Source organism: Panthera uncia, chromosome B1, assembly GCF_023721935.1.
Source record: "Panthera uncia isolate 11264 chromosome B1, Puncia_PCG_1.0, whole genome shotgun sequence".
Lineage (NCBI taxonomy): Eukaryota > Metazoa > Chordata > Mammalia > Carnivora > Felidae > Panthera > Panthera uncia.
The window spans coordinates 61,011,299-61,030,780 of NC_064811.1; the positions used below are offsets into that span (position 1 = coordinate 61,011,299).

A 19,482-nucleotide genomic window follows, 5' to 3' on the forward strand; every position below is an offset into this window, starting at 1 on the left:
TGATTCTTCTTCATACAGCCATCATCTACCCTATTTGTAGAACTAGTTAAAAAAAAAAAACAAAAAAACTAGGCTCCACACAATTATTGTGGTTATTATTTTAGGATATTATATTGGTTTTTTATTTGCATAAATTCGAGAAACTTTACCATTATTATTAAGCTTTAATGAAGGTATTCAGTAGGAATTTGTCTCAATCCGAGCTTTAGAGAACTCTGAGAAATTAAGGAACCCTGTGGAAACTGTCTGCCTCAGTTAAACCCAAAATATGGAGTCTATTTATGGTCCTGAACACATGCTGCTTGTTCCCGCCAGCCAGATGCTAGAGCAGGATTTACAAGCTTTTGACAAGGATTCCATTCCTTTTCAAAAATCCATTATCAAGGATAGTTTCTGCCTCTAAAACAAGGTCAGCATAGACATCAACTCTTCCAAGGGGCGCCTGGGTGGCTCAGTTGGTTAAGCATCTGACTTCGGCTCAGGTCATGATCTCACAATTCGTGAGTTCGAGCCCTGCGTCGGGCTCTGTGCTGACAGCTCAGAGCCTGGAGCCTCCTTCGGATTCTGTCACCTTCTCTCTCTCTCTGCCCCTCGCCCACTTGTACTCTGTCTCTCAATCTCTCTCTAAAATAAACATTAAAAAAAATTAAAGTATCTTAAAAAATCAATTCTTCTGTTAATAAAAATTGATCACTCTTGGGCCTAAACAACTACAGAAGTAGTTATTACAGAACAGTGGATATTAGTGATGGAGCTGAAGGGAACACCAAATTCTTACCTATTTCCTGCTTTCTATGAAGCTTTAGAAAATTTAACCTTTTTAAAGTGGATGTGCCCTGCAAAGCTGCCAGAGAACATCCAAGTAATTCTGCTTGGGAGATGGAAATTTACACCTATTCATCGCATAGATTTAAAATACAGCAAAGGCTATAAAAAGAAGCCTTTGGAGAAATAAGATTCCTGGCTGGGAGTTGTTTTTCCAGATGCTGAGTTAGAGGCTTCTCTCCTTCTGCCTGTTTTCTCAAAGACCCTGGTTCCTGATATATAAGATGCTCAGCATGTGATGGTATGACAAACATCATTTAACTACTGAGAAAACTGCTTAGTGCATCCTACCATGTTGGATGTAGGCTTGATTCTGTAGAATGCAGCTTGTAACTCATTTTAGCACCCCTTCAGTAAGCACCCATTAAAGCTTGTGCATAAACAGAATCACCTTTCCACCAAAGGGAAAGTTGCAAATAGCTACTAATAAATGTTTGCTATGTATGTACCAGTTGTCGTACTACATGTTTTATAAGCATAAAAATAATCCTTACATCTGTGCAAAGTAGATACTGTTGTTATCTCTGTATTACAGAAGGGGGATATGAGCACAGAAAGGATGGGAAATTTGTCCCAGGTGGTGGGAGCAAGGTTTTGACCCCATGTTGTTGGACACCAGATTCTGCAAATCCCTATACCATGCTCCCTCCCTGAATAAAAAAGTTTGGGAAAAGGAGGAGGCTAGCATTAAATATCTATCTGAAAACTTCAGTCAATGAATTTATTTCATTTTAACATCTACTGATTACTGTTATTTACATTTAAAAAAAATTTTAAGATTTCTCAAGTGGATTTGATTCATCTTAGCAGATACTTGAAACTGGTATTCCAAAGTAGATGAATACTATTGTCTTCATATTTTATTGGCTATGAAGATACTAAGTAACTCAAAACCCAAAGCAAGAGTGAGGATCGGGACTCCATAGACTTTAGGTTTGCAATTTTAAGTTTGCTATTCCTAATGAAGAATAAGAACTGGGGTATTTTGAAGTCCGTCATCAAAAATCAGATAACTAATAGACACAAATAGACACTTGTCCAAGTGTCTACTAGAATAACTCAATACCTTGTATTTCTCCCAGAGCCATTGCTTTTTCCTAAATTGCCATAAGTACTTTATACTTCTTAACAGGTTATAGAAAATAAAGTCTTCTTTGGCAGTGAATGTATGTCCAAATCACAGCAAGTAAATGCAACAGAAATTGAGCCTCCTTGGGCTTGTACTAGGCTGGACTTCTGTCCAAATGGTATTGTCAGCAACAGGAAGTTTAGAGAGTTCTCTCAATGGCCTGTGAGTGGGTCTCACTTCCTTTATTATTTATTTATTTATTTATTTATTTATTTATTTATTTATTTAGGTGTTGCTATCCTATGAAGTCTTTTTTTTTCTTCCTTTATCTTATGCACACCCACATAAATATCAACTTAAGCGCCTCATTCTGAGGGCCAACTCATGTGACTACAGAAGTTAAACTCATACTGAAATTCAAAGGAAATAAGAAAAATGGAAAAATATACCTAACTGTTAGTGGGGAAGGAGCTTAAAGGGGAGGTAGAAGCGTTCCCACTTAATTATTGGCAAAGCTGTACATTCTTGTCAAGAGGGGGTGGAACAGGGAAAGACCTCAGAAGGACCAGAAGGTTTTGTGGAGAGCAGGAATTCCCATTCCCTCTATCAGTATTTGAGCAAATAAGAGACACATGGAACTCCTTTCTCTCAAAGCATCGAAATCTCATTGCATCCAGCACAGCCTCTACTCACCTGGAAGATTCCAAGGAAAAATCTGGAGCTTTGAAGAGATGATGGTTTGAATCCTCCCTCCTCCACTTTAACTGTGGGCAAAATACTTAACCTTTCTGAGCTGCAGTTACCTCCCTGCTCCCTCTTATTATAGGTTAACTTACAGAAGGACCGTCAGGGGCCTGATACAATTCCAGACACATAATTTGAGGATTGTAAGGTAGTTAGCAGAGTGGCACTCAGTAAATGCAATAAGGGATCACTGCTATTAATATTCAGGTGTTTGTTTTCCCTTCAGACCTACTACTGCCTTTGGCTCTTTCCTGTTGCCTTTGAGTACCTCTACCACTGACTGGGCCAAAAAAAAAGATTGGAAAGCAGTTAGCCCATTGGAGAGAGTAAATGGTGAAATGAGTTGCTAAAACTAAGTGGAAGATCATATATGGATTTAATGTCTCTGTTTTCTGCCTGTCGCCTGTTATAAATAATTGAAATGATTATATTCAATAAATTTTCAATTTATAATTGAAAATTAAATGTATTATCAATAGCAATATCATTGTCTTCATCAGGGACCTGGTCACATGGGCCAAATTTTATACTACCGAAAACTCACACAAACCAAACAAATCTCACCTACCACCCTTTTGGGAAACCAATATATACCCTTACTAACAGGTGCCTGGGTGGCTCAGGCACAGGTGCCTGGGTGGCTCAGGAATGAAGCATCTGACTTTGGCAGAGGTCACGATCTTAACGGTTCGTGGGCTTGAGCCCCACTTCTCTCCACCCCCCACTTCTCTCCCTCTTCCCCTCCTGGGATTCTTTCTCTCTCTGCCTCTCGCACCCTCTAAGATAGATAGATAGATAGATAGATAGATAGATAGATAGAAAGAACCAAAAGAAAATCCCTGAAAAGTTACCAGAGTTACTGATAGTACAGGTGGGTGAGATGTTTTTCCTGGAGAGAATATACTTCAAGCTGATTACAAGCCAGATACTTACCGTTTTTCTAATTATACATCAGAACATTTGAGATTTTTGCTAAATTCAATAAACTATCCTTTTCTTGTCATCTCCCATATTTCCCTATTGCTGGCTCAAAAGTTTGGCCCTTTGAATTGATTTTCATCATTCTGTTTCAAGTCCAGCGGTTATTTTGAACCCTGGAGATAAGTGCTATCAGACTTCTGCTTAGAAAATGTCCTTGTTAGGAGAGGCACCCGGCGAGACAGACTGAGGTGCAAATCCTGGCTCTGCCACTTGTGACCTTGGGACAGTTAAGTGCTTTAGATCTGTGTCTTCCTCAATGCACCAGGGTTCCCCAGCACTTCCTGGGGCATTGAGCATGAGGAGGGGTAGTATGTAACAGTCCTGCATTGGTGCCTGACCGTAAGGAGTAGGCATCCAGTAAAGGTTCCTTCTCCTTTCTACCTCCACCTTCTTGGTAAATTTCAGTGCCTGTTTTTTTGGGAATAACGCTGTGCCTTTCTTGTGTTTCAAGGATGTGGTTTTGGGGGAAAACAACAGCTTTGGCCCTGTGAAGGATCCGTATTATTTGGCTGGCCCTGGGTCCAGGTATGTACGTGTATTTATGATGCCCTCTGCCTTAGGAATGCCGCCGGAGTTCAGATTCTGTGTCTCCCTCTCTCTCTCTCTCAGAAATGAATAAACTTAAAAAGTTTAAAAAAATGTTTCTATTCTTCTCTCCAAGGAAGGGAAATGTGACATTAAGATGTTTCATAGGACTGTGTTTTGCCTCTGCCATTTGTCTGTACCATAGGGACCTTCTACGTTTTTTATTTACAGATGACTTCCTTTAAGGATATGTGTACTGTTGAAGCAGTGGTTGACTTCAAGTAAGAGTAGCCTCAGAATAGTTCGTGGAGATGCTCCATGCATATCCTATGATGGCTGTCACACATGGGGCCTCTTTGTGTGGCTGTCTTCCAGTCTTGTGCACAAAGGGTCAGGTCTGGTGACTAGAACACTAGAAGAGGAGTGACCATTTCATGAACAGCTTCACAGAGCAGGACAAACTTACAGGAAGCACACAAAATAAAAAGTAATTTTTTTAGGCATTTAGGGATAAAAAAAAATAGCAGGAAAGTTAAAAATTGTCATCAAAATCATTTCTCCTAAGTAGAAACATATAATGGATACTTTTTTAGACTTTGAATTTTTGAGCTATTCACATGGAGCTCAAGTAGAAATTTCCAAGGAATTTCTCCTGAAGCATGTGCCTGTGTGTGGTTTTAAGGCAACATCATAGGGCTATCTACTATAATTTGTAGTATGCATTTACATCTTCCCTCCTACCTTCCATGTTTTTTGAAGCCAGTTTCTTTTTCTTACATTTTTTTTTTCAATGTTTTTTATTTATTTTTGGGACAGAGAGAGACAGAGCATGAACGGGGGAGGGGCAGAGAGAGAGGGAGACACAGAATCGGAAACAGGCTCCAGGCTCCGAGCCATCAGCCCAGAGCCTGACACGGGGCTCGAACTCACGGACCGCGAGATCGTGACCTGGCTGAAGTCGGACGCTTAACCGACTGCGCCACCCAGGCGCCCCTCTTTTTCTTACATTTAATTCAATCCTTGTTTCTCTTTTTTTCTATACTGTATTCACCTTCTCAGTAGCTCAGCCTAATACTGCCACCTAAAAGCAGCCTATGTGGTATCAGGAGGTGGGTATTAAGTTACCTTCTTTATGGCCAAGAGCAGACGTCCACGGTTATGTGCTCTTGCTCCCATAGCTGTGCCTAAAGTGAAGAAAATATTCAAGGTGAGGCTGAGAACTTTGGTTAGTTTGGGTGCATTGCTTACAAGCTAGAAACAAGGGAAAAGTAACAGTGACCTAACGTACTGCCAAAAGAGAACTGTCTGAAGTCAAAGGCGAAAGTAACTCAACCAAAAAAAAAAAAAAAATCAAATACCTCAGTTACAAAAAAAATTTGAGGGGCGCCTGGGTGGCTCAGTTGGTTAAGCATCTGACTGTTGATCTCAGCTGAGGTCTTGATCTCAGGGTCGTGAGTTCAAGCCCCAAGGTGGGCTCTACACTGAGCGTAAAGCCTACTTTTTTTTTTTAAGTTTATTTATTTATTTATTTTGAGAGAGAGAGAGAGAGAGAGAGAGACCGAGCAGGGGAGGGGCAGAGAGAGGGAGAGAGAATCCCAAGCCTGAGGCGGGGCTCGATCCCACAAACCATAAGATCATGATTTGAGCCAAAACAAAGAGTCGGACGCTTAACTAACTGAGCCACCCAGGTACCCCAAGCCTACTTAAAAAACAAACGTGTGCCTGGGTGGCTCAGTTGGTTAAGTGTCCCACTTCAGCTCAAGTCATGATCCCACAGTTCATGAGTTTGAGCCCCGTGTTGGGTTCTGTGCTGACAGCTCAGAGCCTGGACCCTGCTTTGGATTCTGTGTCTCCCTCTCTGCTCCTCCTCTGCTCATGCTCTGTCTCTCAAAAATAAACAAACACTAAAAAAAATTTTTTTAAACAGAACTTGACGAGACATTTCTCCAAAGATGATAAAAAATGCCCAACAAGCAGATGAAAAGGTGCTTCACATCACTAATGATGAGAGAAACACAAATCAAAACCATAATAAGATACCACCTCATACCCATTTGGGTGGCCTACTATCAGATATATCGAAAGGGATGTGGAGACGTTGGTCCCCTTGTGCAAACATGACTACTAGGCTCCTGCCACCTCTCATTTATAGCTCAGTAATAAATGTCTTTCCCTCCACCAAAAATAATTGTTGGTGAGATTGCAAAATAGTCTCCATTGCTTTGGGAAACAGCATGTCAGTTCCTCCAAAAAATTAAAAATCTGCCATATCTGAGCATACATCCTTAAGAGTTGAAAGCAGTATCTCAAAGAGATATTTTCATACCCGTGTTCATAGCATCACTACTCACAATAGCAAAGAGTTCGTGAAGCAGCCCAAATGCCCATCAATAGATACAAATGTGGTATATACATATACTGGGATATTATTTAGTCTTAAAAAGGGAGTCTGACACATGCTACAACATGGATGAATCTTGAGGACATTATGCTAAGTGAAACAGGCTGGACACAAAAGGACAAATACTCTGATTCCATTTACATAAGGCATCTATAAACTAGTGAAATGCATAGAAACAGAAAGTAGAGGTTTCAGGGCTGGGGGAAGGGAAAAGAGTTGTTGCTTAGGTATCGAGTTTCGGATTTACAGGAAGAGAAAGTTCTGGAAATCTGTTGCACAGCAATATGGATATACTTAACACTACCGGACTGAACATTTAAAAATAGAGTCATAGGGGTACCTGGGTGGCTCAGTAGGTTAATTAGTGGCCTACTCTTGATCTCAGCTCAGGTCATGATCTCACGGTTCATGAGTTCAAGCTCTGTCATCGGGCTCTGTGCTGACAGTGTGGAACCTGCTTGGGATCCTCTCTCTCTCCCTCTCCTTCTGTCCCTTCCTTGTTGGCTCTCTCGCACGTGTGTGCTCTCTCAAAATAAATAAACTTAAAAAAAATAGAATAGTAAATTTTCTGTGTTTATCACATTTTAAAAAAAGCTATGAAGGAAAAAAGACTAATTGCTTTCAAACTCCATTCTTGAATGTTAGGATTCCTGGATACCTGTGAACAGATGTTTGCCTCTCACACTCTAGTATAAAAGAGACTCAAACATCTCTTTCACCCTATCTTTTGTTCTTGAAAACATACAAAACAATCCCCTAGGAGAAGCATTCTCAACTAGACTAAGCATTTAACTCCGATATTACCTTCAAAAATATACAATTGAAGTATGGCTCCTATAAACTAAGAAGATTCAACATAAACTAAAAATATATGAAAGATTAGAGGTGCCTGGGTGTCTCAGTTGGTTAGGTGTCCAGCTTCTGCTCAGGTTGTGATCTCTCGGTTTGTGAGTTCAAGCCCCACATCAGGCTCTGCACTGTCAGTGCAGGTCTTCTGTCTCCATCTTTCTCTGCCCCTCCCCCGCTCTCTCAAAAATAAACAAACATTAAAATATATATATATCTCAAAGTTTATTTGGGCTTTAAATAAAGGATAAATATTATATTTCATGGGTTTTTTTTAGTGATGCTTCCCCTTTTAAAAAAGTCTCAAGATACAAATATAATAAAATGAAGGTACCCAGGTTAGTCATTAAAACTGATTCCAGTTATTCTGTGTCCTATTAGAGGGAATGGAGTTTGAAAAGAGTTTATATCCTACAGTCTAAACTGCAGCTGGGCAGAGTTGTTCAACAGACATTTACTGAGAGAGTCCTTTTTTTCTTAAGTTCATTTATTTATTTTGAGAGAGAGAGAGCACGTGAGCATGAGTAGGGGAAGCAGAGAGAGGGGAGACAGAGAATCTGAAGCAGGTTCCACAATGTCAGCACAGAGCCCAATGCAAGGCTTGAACTCACGAACTGCGAGATCATGACCTGAGCTGAAGAGTCAGAAGCTTAAGTGACTGAGCCACCCAGGCGCCCCCAAGACAGGACTTTGTACCAGGTACTGAGGATACCAACATGAGTAAGACATGAGAGAAAAGCCCCCCCCCCCCACCGAATTTCCTGCCTCTGGGTTTTCAGTACCCCCATTTGGGAACCCACCAAGAAGTACAAAGTAGCCAATCTTAGATATTGAGACTTTCCTGGTAAAGATACTGCCTCTGAATGAAAAGGATATCTGAGGGGAAGGGAGGGGCTGCATCTGAGAGAGAGATGGGCCCCTTAGCCATCTGCATTTATAATAGAGAAAAAATAACATCCCGAGAAGAGCTAATTTGGTTCTTTGCAGTCTTCTCCTTCCATATGCTGCATTATCCTTGCCTGGCACTTGGATGGTTTTGTGGCAGGCCTGGGCTGGGGTTCTCCTGGGGACTGAGCCACAGCTTCCCTCGGGACTCAGATCTGCAAAATGAGAAGTTCCATCTGCTCTCCAGATTCACTTGCATATGAGTCAAGGAGCGCCAAATGTGGAATTTTCAAATTAGGGTGGTTTGCCGGCGCTTTGTTTTATCCCCACATTAACTCTTGGGTGGCAGCAGGCAGTGCTACAGATTTCTGTTTTGTTTTCCTTTCTTCCTTTAGAGCATAATGACAAAAGTATTGGAAGTTGTTGGGTTTTTCCTCAGAGCCTAGATAGAGGACAGGTGTTGAACTCACCATGTACCCCATTTGCCCATTGCTATTGCTCTCTTTCTCCAGAGATGATTGCTTATTAGCTCCTTGGGGAGACTCCCCTCCCCCTCCTTACCTTCCATTGTAAAAAGTGAAAACAGGAGGAAACTGAGGGAAAACTGTAAATAAAACCGTCAAGTTCACAGCCCACACAGGTGCTTTCCAAACAGACCTCTCCCATGGGGATCACACTGGGACTGCTTTCCCAAAGTAGTCCTGAAAGGGGCAGAAGAAATGTACCTGTTTCCTTTTATACCCCAAAGCCTGCCCCGAAGAGCTGCCTTATGTGGGATGTGTAGAGGGGGTGGGGAGGTCAGGGAGAGAGAGCTAATAAAAGGAAATGCCTTGTGACCCCCATGTCTACCATCTGACATTTCCTGTAGGACTGTATGCCTGGAATATTTTCTTTTTTAATTTTTTTTTAACGTTTATTTATTATTGAGAGAGAGACACAGAGTGTGAGCAGGGGAGGGGTAGAGAGAGGGGGAGACACAGAATCTGAAGCAGGCTCCAGGCTCTGAGCTGTCAGCACAGAGCCCGATGCAGGACATGAACCCACGAACTGTGAGATCATGACCTGAGCTGAAGTCCGCCACCTAACCAACTGAGCCACCCAGGAGCCCCTGGAATCTTTTCTTTTTTTTTTTTTAATGTTTATTATTATTTCTAAGAGGGAAAAAGGGAGGGAGACACAGAATCTGAGGCACACTGCAGGCTCCAGGCTCTGAGCTATCAGCACAGACCCTCATGCGGGGCTCGAACCCATGAGCCGCAAGATCATGACCTGAGCAGAAGTTGGACACCTAACCAACTGTGCACCAGGCGTCCTTTTTAAACTTGCTTCTTTGTGTGAGCAGCCTGAGGGACAGTGTGTGGCTCCTCTGAGGCCCTGCTTCCTAAATGCTTTTCCCGTCTGTGTAATGAAGTTGGGGTTCAGAGTTTGCCCCTTTCTTTTGAGCTGTAACCCTTGTGTTTGTATATCCTGCTCCAGGTCCGTCAGTTGTTCAGAAAGAGGCCACGAAGACATGCTGTTGCTCAAACACCATCCTAGCCTTCGTTGGGGTGGTTCAGGCTGCAAAGCAGTTGGTGGTTCCTCTGTACCCAGCGAATGTCCTGGACCCCTGGACCATCAGAGGCAGGCCAGCAGAACAACGCCTTGCCCCAGGTTGTTGCCCACAGGAATGCAAGGGCATCTCACAGACACTAGGGCTGCATCCCTGACCCCGCTCAGCTCAGCTCTGCCTTCCCCTGTTCCCTCCAGCTCCCAGGCTGCGACCGATCAGCTGACTGGAAGGGACTGTCAGACAGGGCAACAGCCTCTTCCTCCATACACCCCAGCAGTGACCCACAGAAGCAATGGTCACAGCCTGGTCCAGCCTGCCAGTCCAAGAGGCCACGAGCCCAACAGCCTGGAGCATGGGCTAGAAGAGGCAACAAGGAAGCGGGTCTCGTTGCCTCAGCGGCCTGCCCCACCTCGGGTGAAGTGGGCCCACACGGTCAGAGAGGACAGCCTCCCTGAAGAATCCTCGTCACCTGATTTTGGAGACCTGAAGCACTACAAAACACAGCAGACTCCTCCAAGCTCAGGCAGCACTCTAGACTCGCCTCTTGGGGCCCCAAGCACTCCAGGGAGGATCTCCCTCCGAATATCTGAGTCGGTCCTGCTGGCCTCCCCACCACCTCGGGAAGATGATGATGATGAGGTGTTTGTGAAGGACTTGTACCCCAACGCCGCTTCCAGCCCCACATTTGAACTTCCCCCACCCCCACCGCCTCCGCTGAGCCAGGACACCCCAGTGAATAGCTTGGATGACTTTCCTCCACCTCCTCCCCACGCTCTGTATGAGGCAGAACTGGACAGTGAGGATCACAAGGAGCCCTGTACCAGGTAAGTGGGCAGACTCTGGATAGGGCAAGCCCCCAGCTGAGGAACAAAAGGGTGCCCCTCTCCAGTAAGAGTTTTACCCTGCAGGCTCCCCGGATCCTCCTTTCATTGGCCACAGGAGAGCCCTGTTGTGGAGATTTTCTACAGAAGCTTAAGTCACGCGACTGGCAGAATGGTTTCATTTGTTTACCTTGGCAGGTTGTGACCCTAGTACCCAATACTAGCATCGGGAACAGAGGGACAAGAGTAGTGAAAATGGACACCAAAGCCCAAAAGACATAGTTCACTTCTGTGGACACGATAAGTTCAAAGGGTCTTAAATAAATAGCATCCCTCATTCCTGCTTGAGTTCTGAATCAATTAAGAAATAAGACAAAGGAGGAAGACATATAGAAGACCAAAGTATCGCTCTTGTTACTGATACAGCTGATACTGGAAAATATGGCTCCTCTCTTGAGTGTAAGCGAGCCTCCTGATGGTGAACCCCAAACAGGTTTACCTGCCTAGTCTCAGGCCATGCTAGATACACACTGGTGTGTGTGTGTGTGTGTGTGTGTGTGTGTGTGTGTGTGTGTATGGAGGGAGAGAGAGAGAGGTGTAGATTAGCCTAGAGGTAGCCTCACTCTCAAAAGAAAGAGAAGAAGCTGGATTATGGACAGGATATGGTCAGCTTTCTTTCCACAGTCACTCCATGTCCATTGGAGAGGATAAAGAACAGAGCTAAAGGTCAGTAATGTTGAGGGAAAACCTCTTGGAAGCCAGAAGAATAGAGAAGAAGCATTTCCCAACAAATACTTCCCAGGACAAGCAGTCTCTAAACACCAAGAGAACACGTTGCCTTTGCGATTAACTCCTTCTGTTCACCTGGACCTTTCAGAAAGCTCTAGAATCTCACAGCAACATTCACCAAAACTGAATTCCTACTAGATCCCTTAAAAAGTTACACACTCCCATGTGACCAACTGCTGGGGTGAGGAGAAAGCCCTCAGGACCTTGCAATTTGTGGGGAATGATAACCTCAGGGCATGACTACCTTGCCCCCACCCCACCATTCCTCATGTGGAAAGCCACAGCCCTGATGTGGAAAACTTCTCCTTCAGTCTTCCTACCCTTCTGTTGACTCCTCTCTTACCCTCTCTTTTTTAATATCCCTAGCAGCTCCAGCAAATTTGCCAAGGTGACGGTTGCCAAGGAAAGGCCCATGCCTGGTACAGTCCATTTGGTTGGCAGTCAGATACCAGCTTCCAGATCGCAAACTTCTATCAAGGGTTCAGAAGCCAACGAGACCAACCCAACCTCCACCATGGGCGCTCTGCCCCAACTTGCTGGGGCTCTTGGCAAGCAGCCAGGCCCCGGGCAGCCATCTCCCATCCACAACCCAGTCAGTGGGACTCAGAGTTTAGAAAAGAATGTTAGTTCTGGTCCTCAGAAGACCTCAGAAGACATCAGAACAGAGGCTCTGGCAAAGGAAATTGTCCACCAAGACAAATCTCTGGCAGATATTTTGGATCCAGACTCCAGAATGAAGACAACTATGGACCTGATGGAAGGTTTGTTTCCCCGAGATGTAAACTTGTTGAAGGAGAACAGCATAAAGAGAAAGGCCATGCAAAGAACTGTCAACTGTGCAGGATATGAAAGCAAGAGGTAAGTCCCTGGTAATGCCCTCAAAAAGACTTATATTTAACCTCCTTCCATGGGGGTGGTAATAGGTCTAGGACAACTTGTGTGACATTTTCCTGCTTCCAAAGATTCTGACCCAAGAATGACACGACATCTCAGCCTTAGCAGAATGGCTCTGAAGAGTAGAAAGTGGGGCAGACTGACCTTGAGTTACTAGGCACTTGCCCAACAGCAAAAATAGTAATAGTGGTGACAATTGCCATTAAAACCATTAATATTGTTGATGTCTTTGTGTTAGCCCTTGTAGTAATTTTTTATATAAACATTATCTCACTGAATCTTCACAAGAACCTCCTGAGGTTGCGACCAATCTTACCTCCCTTTTACAAGTGAGGTCACTGAAACGCAGAGAAATTAAGACTGCCCAACCAAAGCCCTAGAACATGTGAGTGATGGCATCTGGATTTGAACTTGGCCCGGTGACTGTGCCTGGTGACTGTGCCTGCTCTCATGATGATTTCACAGTGCCCCTAACTCAATAAGCAACAGAGTCACCTTTGCAGACAGCACCACAGGGGTCAGTGCTGAGTGGCAGGGAGAAGTGGTGAGCAGAGCAGAGGCCTCCTCAAGGTGGAGGTGAGCACAGACTTCTAAGAAGGAAGAGAGCCCAGGGCGCCTGGGTGGTTCAGTTGGTTAAGCATCTGACTTTGGCTCAGGCTGTGATCTCACGGTTTGTGAGTTTGAGCCCCCCATTAGGTGAGCTCAAGCCCCATTTTGGGTGAGCCCCGCTTCTTTCTCTCCTCACCTCCCCTCTCTACCCCTTTCTCTCCCCACCTCCCCCTCTCTACCCCTTGCTCACTTGCACTCTATCTCTCTCAGAAAAAAAAAAAAAAAGCAAGCCCAGACAAATGGATTTACTACACTGACATTTGCCCTTTTCAAGAGTTAGGTGGATGTTGTGTAACCCTAAAAATCAAGAGAGATCTGAACATGGATGCAGTCTCACAGTGTTGTTCAGCCAGCGAGCCTCTGCTCCTGAAGCTCCCTGATGGCACGTGTTTACAGTCATGCAGTGTGTCCCAGCCCCCAGCCACAGGGGTGAAAGGACCCTGAGCAATCTGTATTTTTCATTCTTTTGATTTCTCCCGGGTGATCGCATATTTTCTTGTATGTTTGATTTCCTTAAAGGACTACTATGGGAAAGGTTTAGAGTGGTTTTTGTTTTCTTTTTAATTTTCATTGAAAACTATGTGGATTGATGGATTGGTACTCCACAGTTAGTGGCTTCTAGACTAAATAAAAACAGAGCTTTTTGTCTAAATTTGGGCTTGCCTTTAGAAATTTCCAACTGATCCTAACTAAATTACCAACAGGAATACTATGTTTTGATTTGGGGGAGGGGGAGAGAGGAAAGAGCGATGGAGTCCTTACAAGCTCTGTTAGGTTGTTGGAGACTCTCCTAATACAAGGCCTGAACTGTCACCTTGTCCGTCCCCTTCTTCAGATTTGGCAGACAGAGACTTACTGAGGTGAAGTGACTTATCCAGGGTCAGGTGGTTAGCACACATTTACTGAGTACCCACAATGCGCAAGACAATCAATCCACTGGGTTCCACAAAGGACCCAAAGATGGGTTTCTCTGGGTGTGTCAGTTCCGCATGGGTAGGTGTCATAGATCAGAGTTAGGGGCTTCCATTCATTCCGTTCTCTGACCACTTGCTGTAAAAAGGCCAAGGCAACTTACAAATACATCCTTAGCAAAGTATTTCCTAGCATTATCACTGAGAACATTCGTTCTCTCAATTTAGAAATGAAATAGTCATGTAGCTTTTGCAGCACGGAGACCTGGAGGAATTTCAAAAGGCTGGCATGCGCCATCTTCTGGTGAAAACAAGCAATGTCCTATTGTGCATGAGACTCACCATTGTGAGGTTTAGTCAGTCAAAAGCCTGAGGAGCATTTGTAATGCTATGAATATATGGGGTGGGGGGGGCATATCAGAAGACTTTTTTCCTATTTTTTTCAATTAACTGAATTAAATGTAACTATATTGCTTAGAAGAATAGTCCTATCAAACAGGAAATGAGTAAAAATGACTTCTTCTGTGGCTCTTTATTCCATAGTAAAATGATGGCCTAGATGTTAAAAATAAAGTCACAAGATTGAAATACCTCTCCAAGAGAACCTCACCTACTTCCATAGAGTCATTTATTCAGTTAGTAGGCTCTGACCTCTACTCAAAAGACAGCTTGGTGATAGTCAAGCAGAGAACACTAGACATCAGGTTTCTCAATTCCTAGTTTGTTCCCCGGCCTCGAAACCCCTGCTGTGTACCTAAGGAGTAGACTTCACATCTCGTGGCTGTTGACCAGAAAGCTGTAGATTTCTTAGGCTTATCTGGGCTGTCATGCTTATATGAGAAGGAAACATGGCCAAATGTCCATGCAACAATCATAGTAGGCATCAGAAAGATGACGGGTAACCGTGGAAGAGTAGGAAATAACCCACAACTGGAGATGGTGCAGCACCTTCAAAATACCCTCACACTCAGGGACTCATACTTTTTATATATAATTTATTGTCAAATTGGCTTCCATACAACACCCAGTGCTCATCCCAGCAGGTGCCCTCCTCAATGCCTGTCACCCACTTCCCCTCCCCCACCCCCCATCAACCCTCAGTTTGTTCTCAGTATTTAAGAGTCTCTTATGGTTTGGCTCCCTCCCTCTCTGTAACTTTTTTCCCCCTTCCCCTCCCCCCTGGTCTTCTGTTGAGTTTCTCAGGATCCACATATGAGTGAAAACATACGGTATCTGTCTTTCTCTGACTGACTTATTTCACTTAGCATAACACTCTCCAGTTCCATCCATGTTGTCACAAATGGCCAGATTTCATTCTTTCTCATTGCCAAGTAGTATTCCATTGTATATATAAACCACATCTTCTTTATCCATTCATCAGCTGATAGACATTTAGGCTCTTTCCATAATTTGGCTATTGTTGAAAGTGCTGCTATAAACATTGGGGTACAAGTGCCCCCATGCATCAGCACTCCTGTATCTCAGGAACTCATATTTATCACAAAAGGAGAAACACGTAGGGAGGTCAAATGACTTAATCCAGAGTCATCTAGCAAATCCACAGGCCTGATGTCCAGTCTCCTTCCCAGCACTCCCTTTGGTGTTTTCCAGCCCAGGTCTGCCTGGCTTCCAAGAGCCCTATACATAGTAATCACTCTTTGGTAAGTATTTGTTCATCCTAATTTCTGGGAAGGGAATGAATAGCATTTTTTACACCTTTCTGAATGCACAGACATGTGGTAAAATGAAGCTTCTCGAATGTGCTGTGTACTTTTTTGTTCTTTATGCCTCAGGAGTGAAGACAAGGAGGCAGTGGGCATGCTGGTCAACTGTCCTGCCTACTACAGTGTGTCTGCTCCCAAGGCTGAGCTTCTGAACAAGATCAAGGATATGCCAGAGGAGGTGAATGAGGAAGAGGAGCAGGTGGATGTCAATGAAAAGAAGGTAAAAGAAGAATTGAGGCCTGTGTTCTGCTCTCTCCAAAAAGAGAGTCAAGGTCCGAGCAAGGATACTGGCTCCTTAGGGCAGGAGAGGAAGAAAGGTCTGTCACATCACCAACCTTGCCCATACGGTCCTTGGACTCCTGACTCACATGGCACTTTGAGTGACTTCCTCATAGCTTTCCTGTCATTTTCATCTTTACAGATGACAAAAGTGAAAGTCATTACAGGGAATAAGTTACTTCCTAAAAGTCTCATAGCTGAGACTGAAACCCAGGTGCCCTACCTTCACTTAGTCCAACACAGAGACCCCAGCTCTCTTCTCCGAGCTGACCAGCCAGTGCCCGCAGTCTGTAATTTTCCTTTCATGTTTCATGTCCAAAAGGGAAACCAGACAATATAGAAACTTTAAGGAAAAAGACCGATTGTCAAAAGACACTTCTGAGAGGTGGTAATGTTAATCTTTACGTTCCCCCAACTCTGTCTGCAGCACCCCAGTGAATAGCTTGGAAGCACAGCACTGAAATTTAGTTAGCATTTGATACTCCTACAGAAATTTTACATGTAAGACATTTTAAAAATGACACCATGATGCCGCTGCTGTCTTCCCACATACCCTGAAGATCTAAGCCCAGCTGCGCCTGCCGGGGAGAAAGTTCTTGCCATTCTGCCTTCCCTACAGCCCCGGAAGGGCCACCTGCCACTGAGTTTTCAGCTCTTCATACAAGCCAGGCCCGTACACTGAAAAAGGACTCTCTGTTCAAACGCTTGTCTCTTGCTGAGCCTGGAATGTAAGTGGTTCTCAGTGGTACCAATCCCAGGAGAAGCCTTCTTAGGTGATTCTATTTCATTTACTCCATGTGTCGCAGGCTCTCTTGTTTGTGTGTGGAACGAGACCACAGGACACAGACCCTCGAGCAGGGAGTAACGGGGCAGGAGGATTTGGGGGTTTTAGAAGCACCTCTGTCAGGGGTGTTCTTCTCCCTCCCACTGCTCCTGGCTCCATGGACGCACAAGTGCACGGCTGGCACTGTCGTACTGAGCTCTCCCAGCCCGAGGTTTTCCCATTTAAACACCTGCTTCATGGCTCCCCTACTTCCGGCATATCCCTACTTCAAATGCCCCCGAATGCCCCCATTTAATGGGTCCTCCGATGAGGGAAAAAAACTACCTGCTCTAGTCTCTCTCTACTTATCGCAAAGAGGGAGCTGTATAAACACCATTACAGGTACCAAGTTGCCATGGCGCCTTTCACTGAATATTTTACACTTTTTTGTTTCATTTTTTTGCATGTAGAGATACCCTATTCTATAGTAGCAGTGTGACAAATTACTCATTGCTTTTTAAAAAAAAAATGCTTTCCCATCAGTTTATTATCAGCCTCTCACTCTGATGATTATATGGCAAAAGTATTTTTAGATTGAGATAAAGGCACAGAGGATTAATCCTCACAGGAAATAACATTAGGTACAATGTGCTGAGCACTTCTTACCTTGTTAAGTGTGGGCTGTGTTTTTCATAGTGCTATATTCTCTTTATTTCCACAAAACTGCTCTGATACCTATACTGCCACATTTTACACCGAAGTAATCAGAATGAGTCAGAAGGAGTCAGGGCAAGAGAAGAACATCAGGCATCCAAGACAAAGGGACTGGCCTGGGTAAAGACCCAGAGATGTGGAAAAACACAGGGAGTGTCTGTACTGAAGAAAGGTATCGCCAGCAGTTTGATACTTTGGAATGCCAAACAAAAAGGCTCATGCCTCAGTTAGAAATGACCAAATTTAGAGGATCACACAGGAAGGCAATGGATCCCAGAAGATAAGGCTGGGAGGCTCCACAGGGGCCAGAAGGTCATGGAGGTCACATAGGGCTTTGTTTGAAATGCTGAAGAGTTCAGATCTTACTGCACGGCACTAGAGAATCCTATGAGATGTTTTTAATGAACTGCAAGCTTATTCGTGCATAATAGAATTTTCATTAGCATCATTTGTGTTTATATTCCTGACTTAAAAACAGAAAATATGGAGCGCCTGGGTAGCTCAGTCAGTTACTCATCCAACTTCGGCTCAGGTCATGGTCTCGCGGTCCGTGAGTTCGAGCCCTGTGTCAGGCTCTGTGCTGACAGCCCAGAGCCTGGAGCCTGCTTCAGATTCTGTGTCTCCCTCTGTCTCTTGCCCTCCCCACTCATGTGCTCACTCTCTCTCTCTCAAAAGTAAACATTAAAACAATTTAAAAACAGAAAATATAAAGGGGCGCCTGGGTGGTGCAGTCAGTTAAGCGTCCGACTCTTGATCTTGGCTCTGGTCATGATCTCGTGGTTTGTGAGTTTGAGCCCCACATCCGGCTCTCTGCTGATGGTGTGCAGCCTTCTTGAGATTCTGTCTCTCCTTCTCTTTTGCCCCTCCCCAGCTTGTGTGCTCTCTCTCAAAATAAATAAACTTAAAAAAATTTTTTTAAGAAACAGAAAATATGGAGAGGGGCAGAGAGAGGGAGAGACTCTCAAGCAGACTCTGTGCCGTCAGCACACTGCCTAACTTGGGGCTCGAACTCATGAACCATGAGATCACGACCTGAGCTGAAATCAGGAGTTGGACGTTTAACTGAGTGAGCCATCCAGGTACCCCCAAAATATGTGAGTTTTAAATGATGTTGTAGAAGGCATCTATTAATATTTGCAGCATAGAGTTGAAAATGCAGTTCCCTTCCTGATATACAGCAAGCTTTTCTAAGGGTGATTTTAAAAAATGATGCTTCATCAAGATTGTTCCAAGGCAGAGACTAGCCTCCCACCAACCTTCCCAAAGAAATAACTTATTACCTGATATTTAAAGTTACTAGTAACCTAAGATACATCGCTAGTCATGAAATTCACTAAGACTCAATGGAAACCAGAGTCCCAATTAATAAATATTTTTAAAAATTGAAATTAGCCTTTTAAACCAATTCTGCTTTAATATATTTTCTATGTATACATCATAGATGATGAATTATAATGTTCCAAGTAAATAGAAGTTTGAAACACTTTCATTGTCTGAACTATCTGAACAAAAAATCTAAAGACAGTCTAATAATTAGAGCTTTAAGTTCTTTGCCTAACCCAGCTATGTCTATTAGGCAAAAATCTGCTTCAACAGGTCCCATGACTCTTTATTCTGAAGGCCAAAGGGCTTTGGCTTAGAGACTTAGTGGAATATTTCAGAAGGCAAAAAGAATCTGTTGTTCTGCAGAATTGGCTTTCCCCAGGAGATCGTTAGCGACCCAGATGGTTCTCAGCTGCCCATTTGTGTTGCTCTTCCTTCATTCCTGAAGTTCCAGATTTCTCTGTGGTCTTTCTTCCTTTCAGCCTGAAAAACCTCAGTCTTCCTTCCTTCCTTCCATTTCTTTTAAAATAGGTCTACTGGTGACGGTTTCTCTTAGTTTTCCTTCATCTAAGAATGTCATTATTTTGCTGTCGTGCCTGAAGGATATTCTCACTGGATATGGAATTGGGGGTTGACTGTTCTTTTTCTTTTAGCACTTTAAAGTTGTCATTCCGCCTTCTTGCTCCCATGGTTTCTGACAAAAACTGCACAGTCATTTAAATATTGATTCTCCTGTATGCAATGTGTTGTTTTTCTCTGGCTGCTTTCAATTTTTTTTTCTTGGTCTTCAATTTTCACCAGCTTGATTATGATGTGCGTGAGCCTAATTT

General features: G+C 43.7%; 1 protein-coding gene across 3 annotated transcripts in view; it reads left to right on the forward strand.

The window, feature by feature from the left end:
* SHROOM3 (shroom family member 3) overlaps positions 1-18,210 on the forward strand; it is a 31,440-nt gene extending 13,230 nt beyond the window's left edge. Inside the window, exons 3-7 of one of the 3 annotated variants that reach the window (XM_049630691.1) lie at positions 4,071-4,144; positions 9,753-10,649; positions 11,802-12,293; positions 15,643-15,793; positions 16,280-18,210. In XM_049630691.1, the coding sequence (XP_049486648.1) occupies positions 4,071-4,144; positions 9,753-10,649; positions 11,802-12,293; positions 15,643-15,793; positions 16,280-16,294 (1,629 nt within the window). In that variant the 3' untranslated portion in view covers positions 16,295-18,210. Of the gene's footprint in view, positions 1-4,070; positions 4,145-9,752; positions 10,650-11,801; positions 12,294-15,642 lie in introns of all 3 variants that reach the window. The other 2 variants (XM_049630689.1, XM_049630690.1) reach the window with 2 other exon arrangements.
* The last annotated feature ends 1,272 nt before the right edge of the window (positions 18,211-19,482 follow it).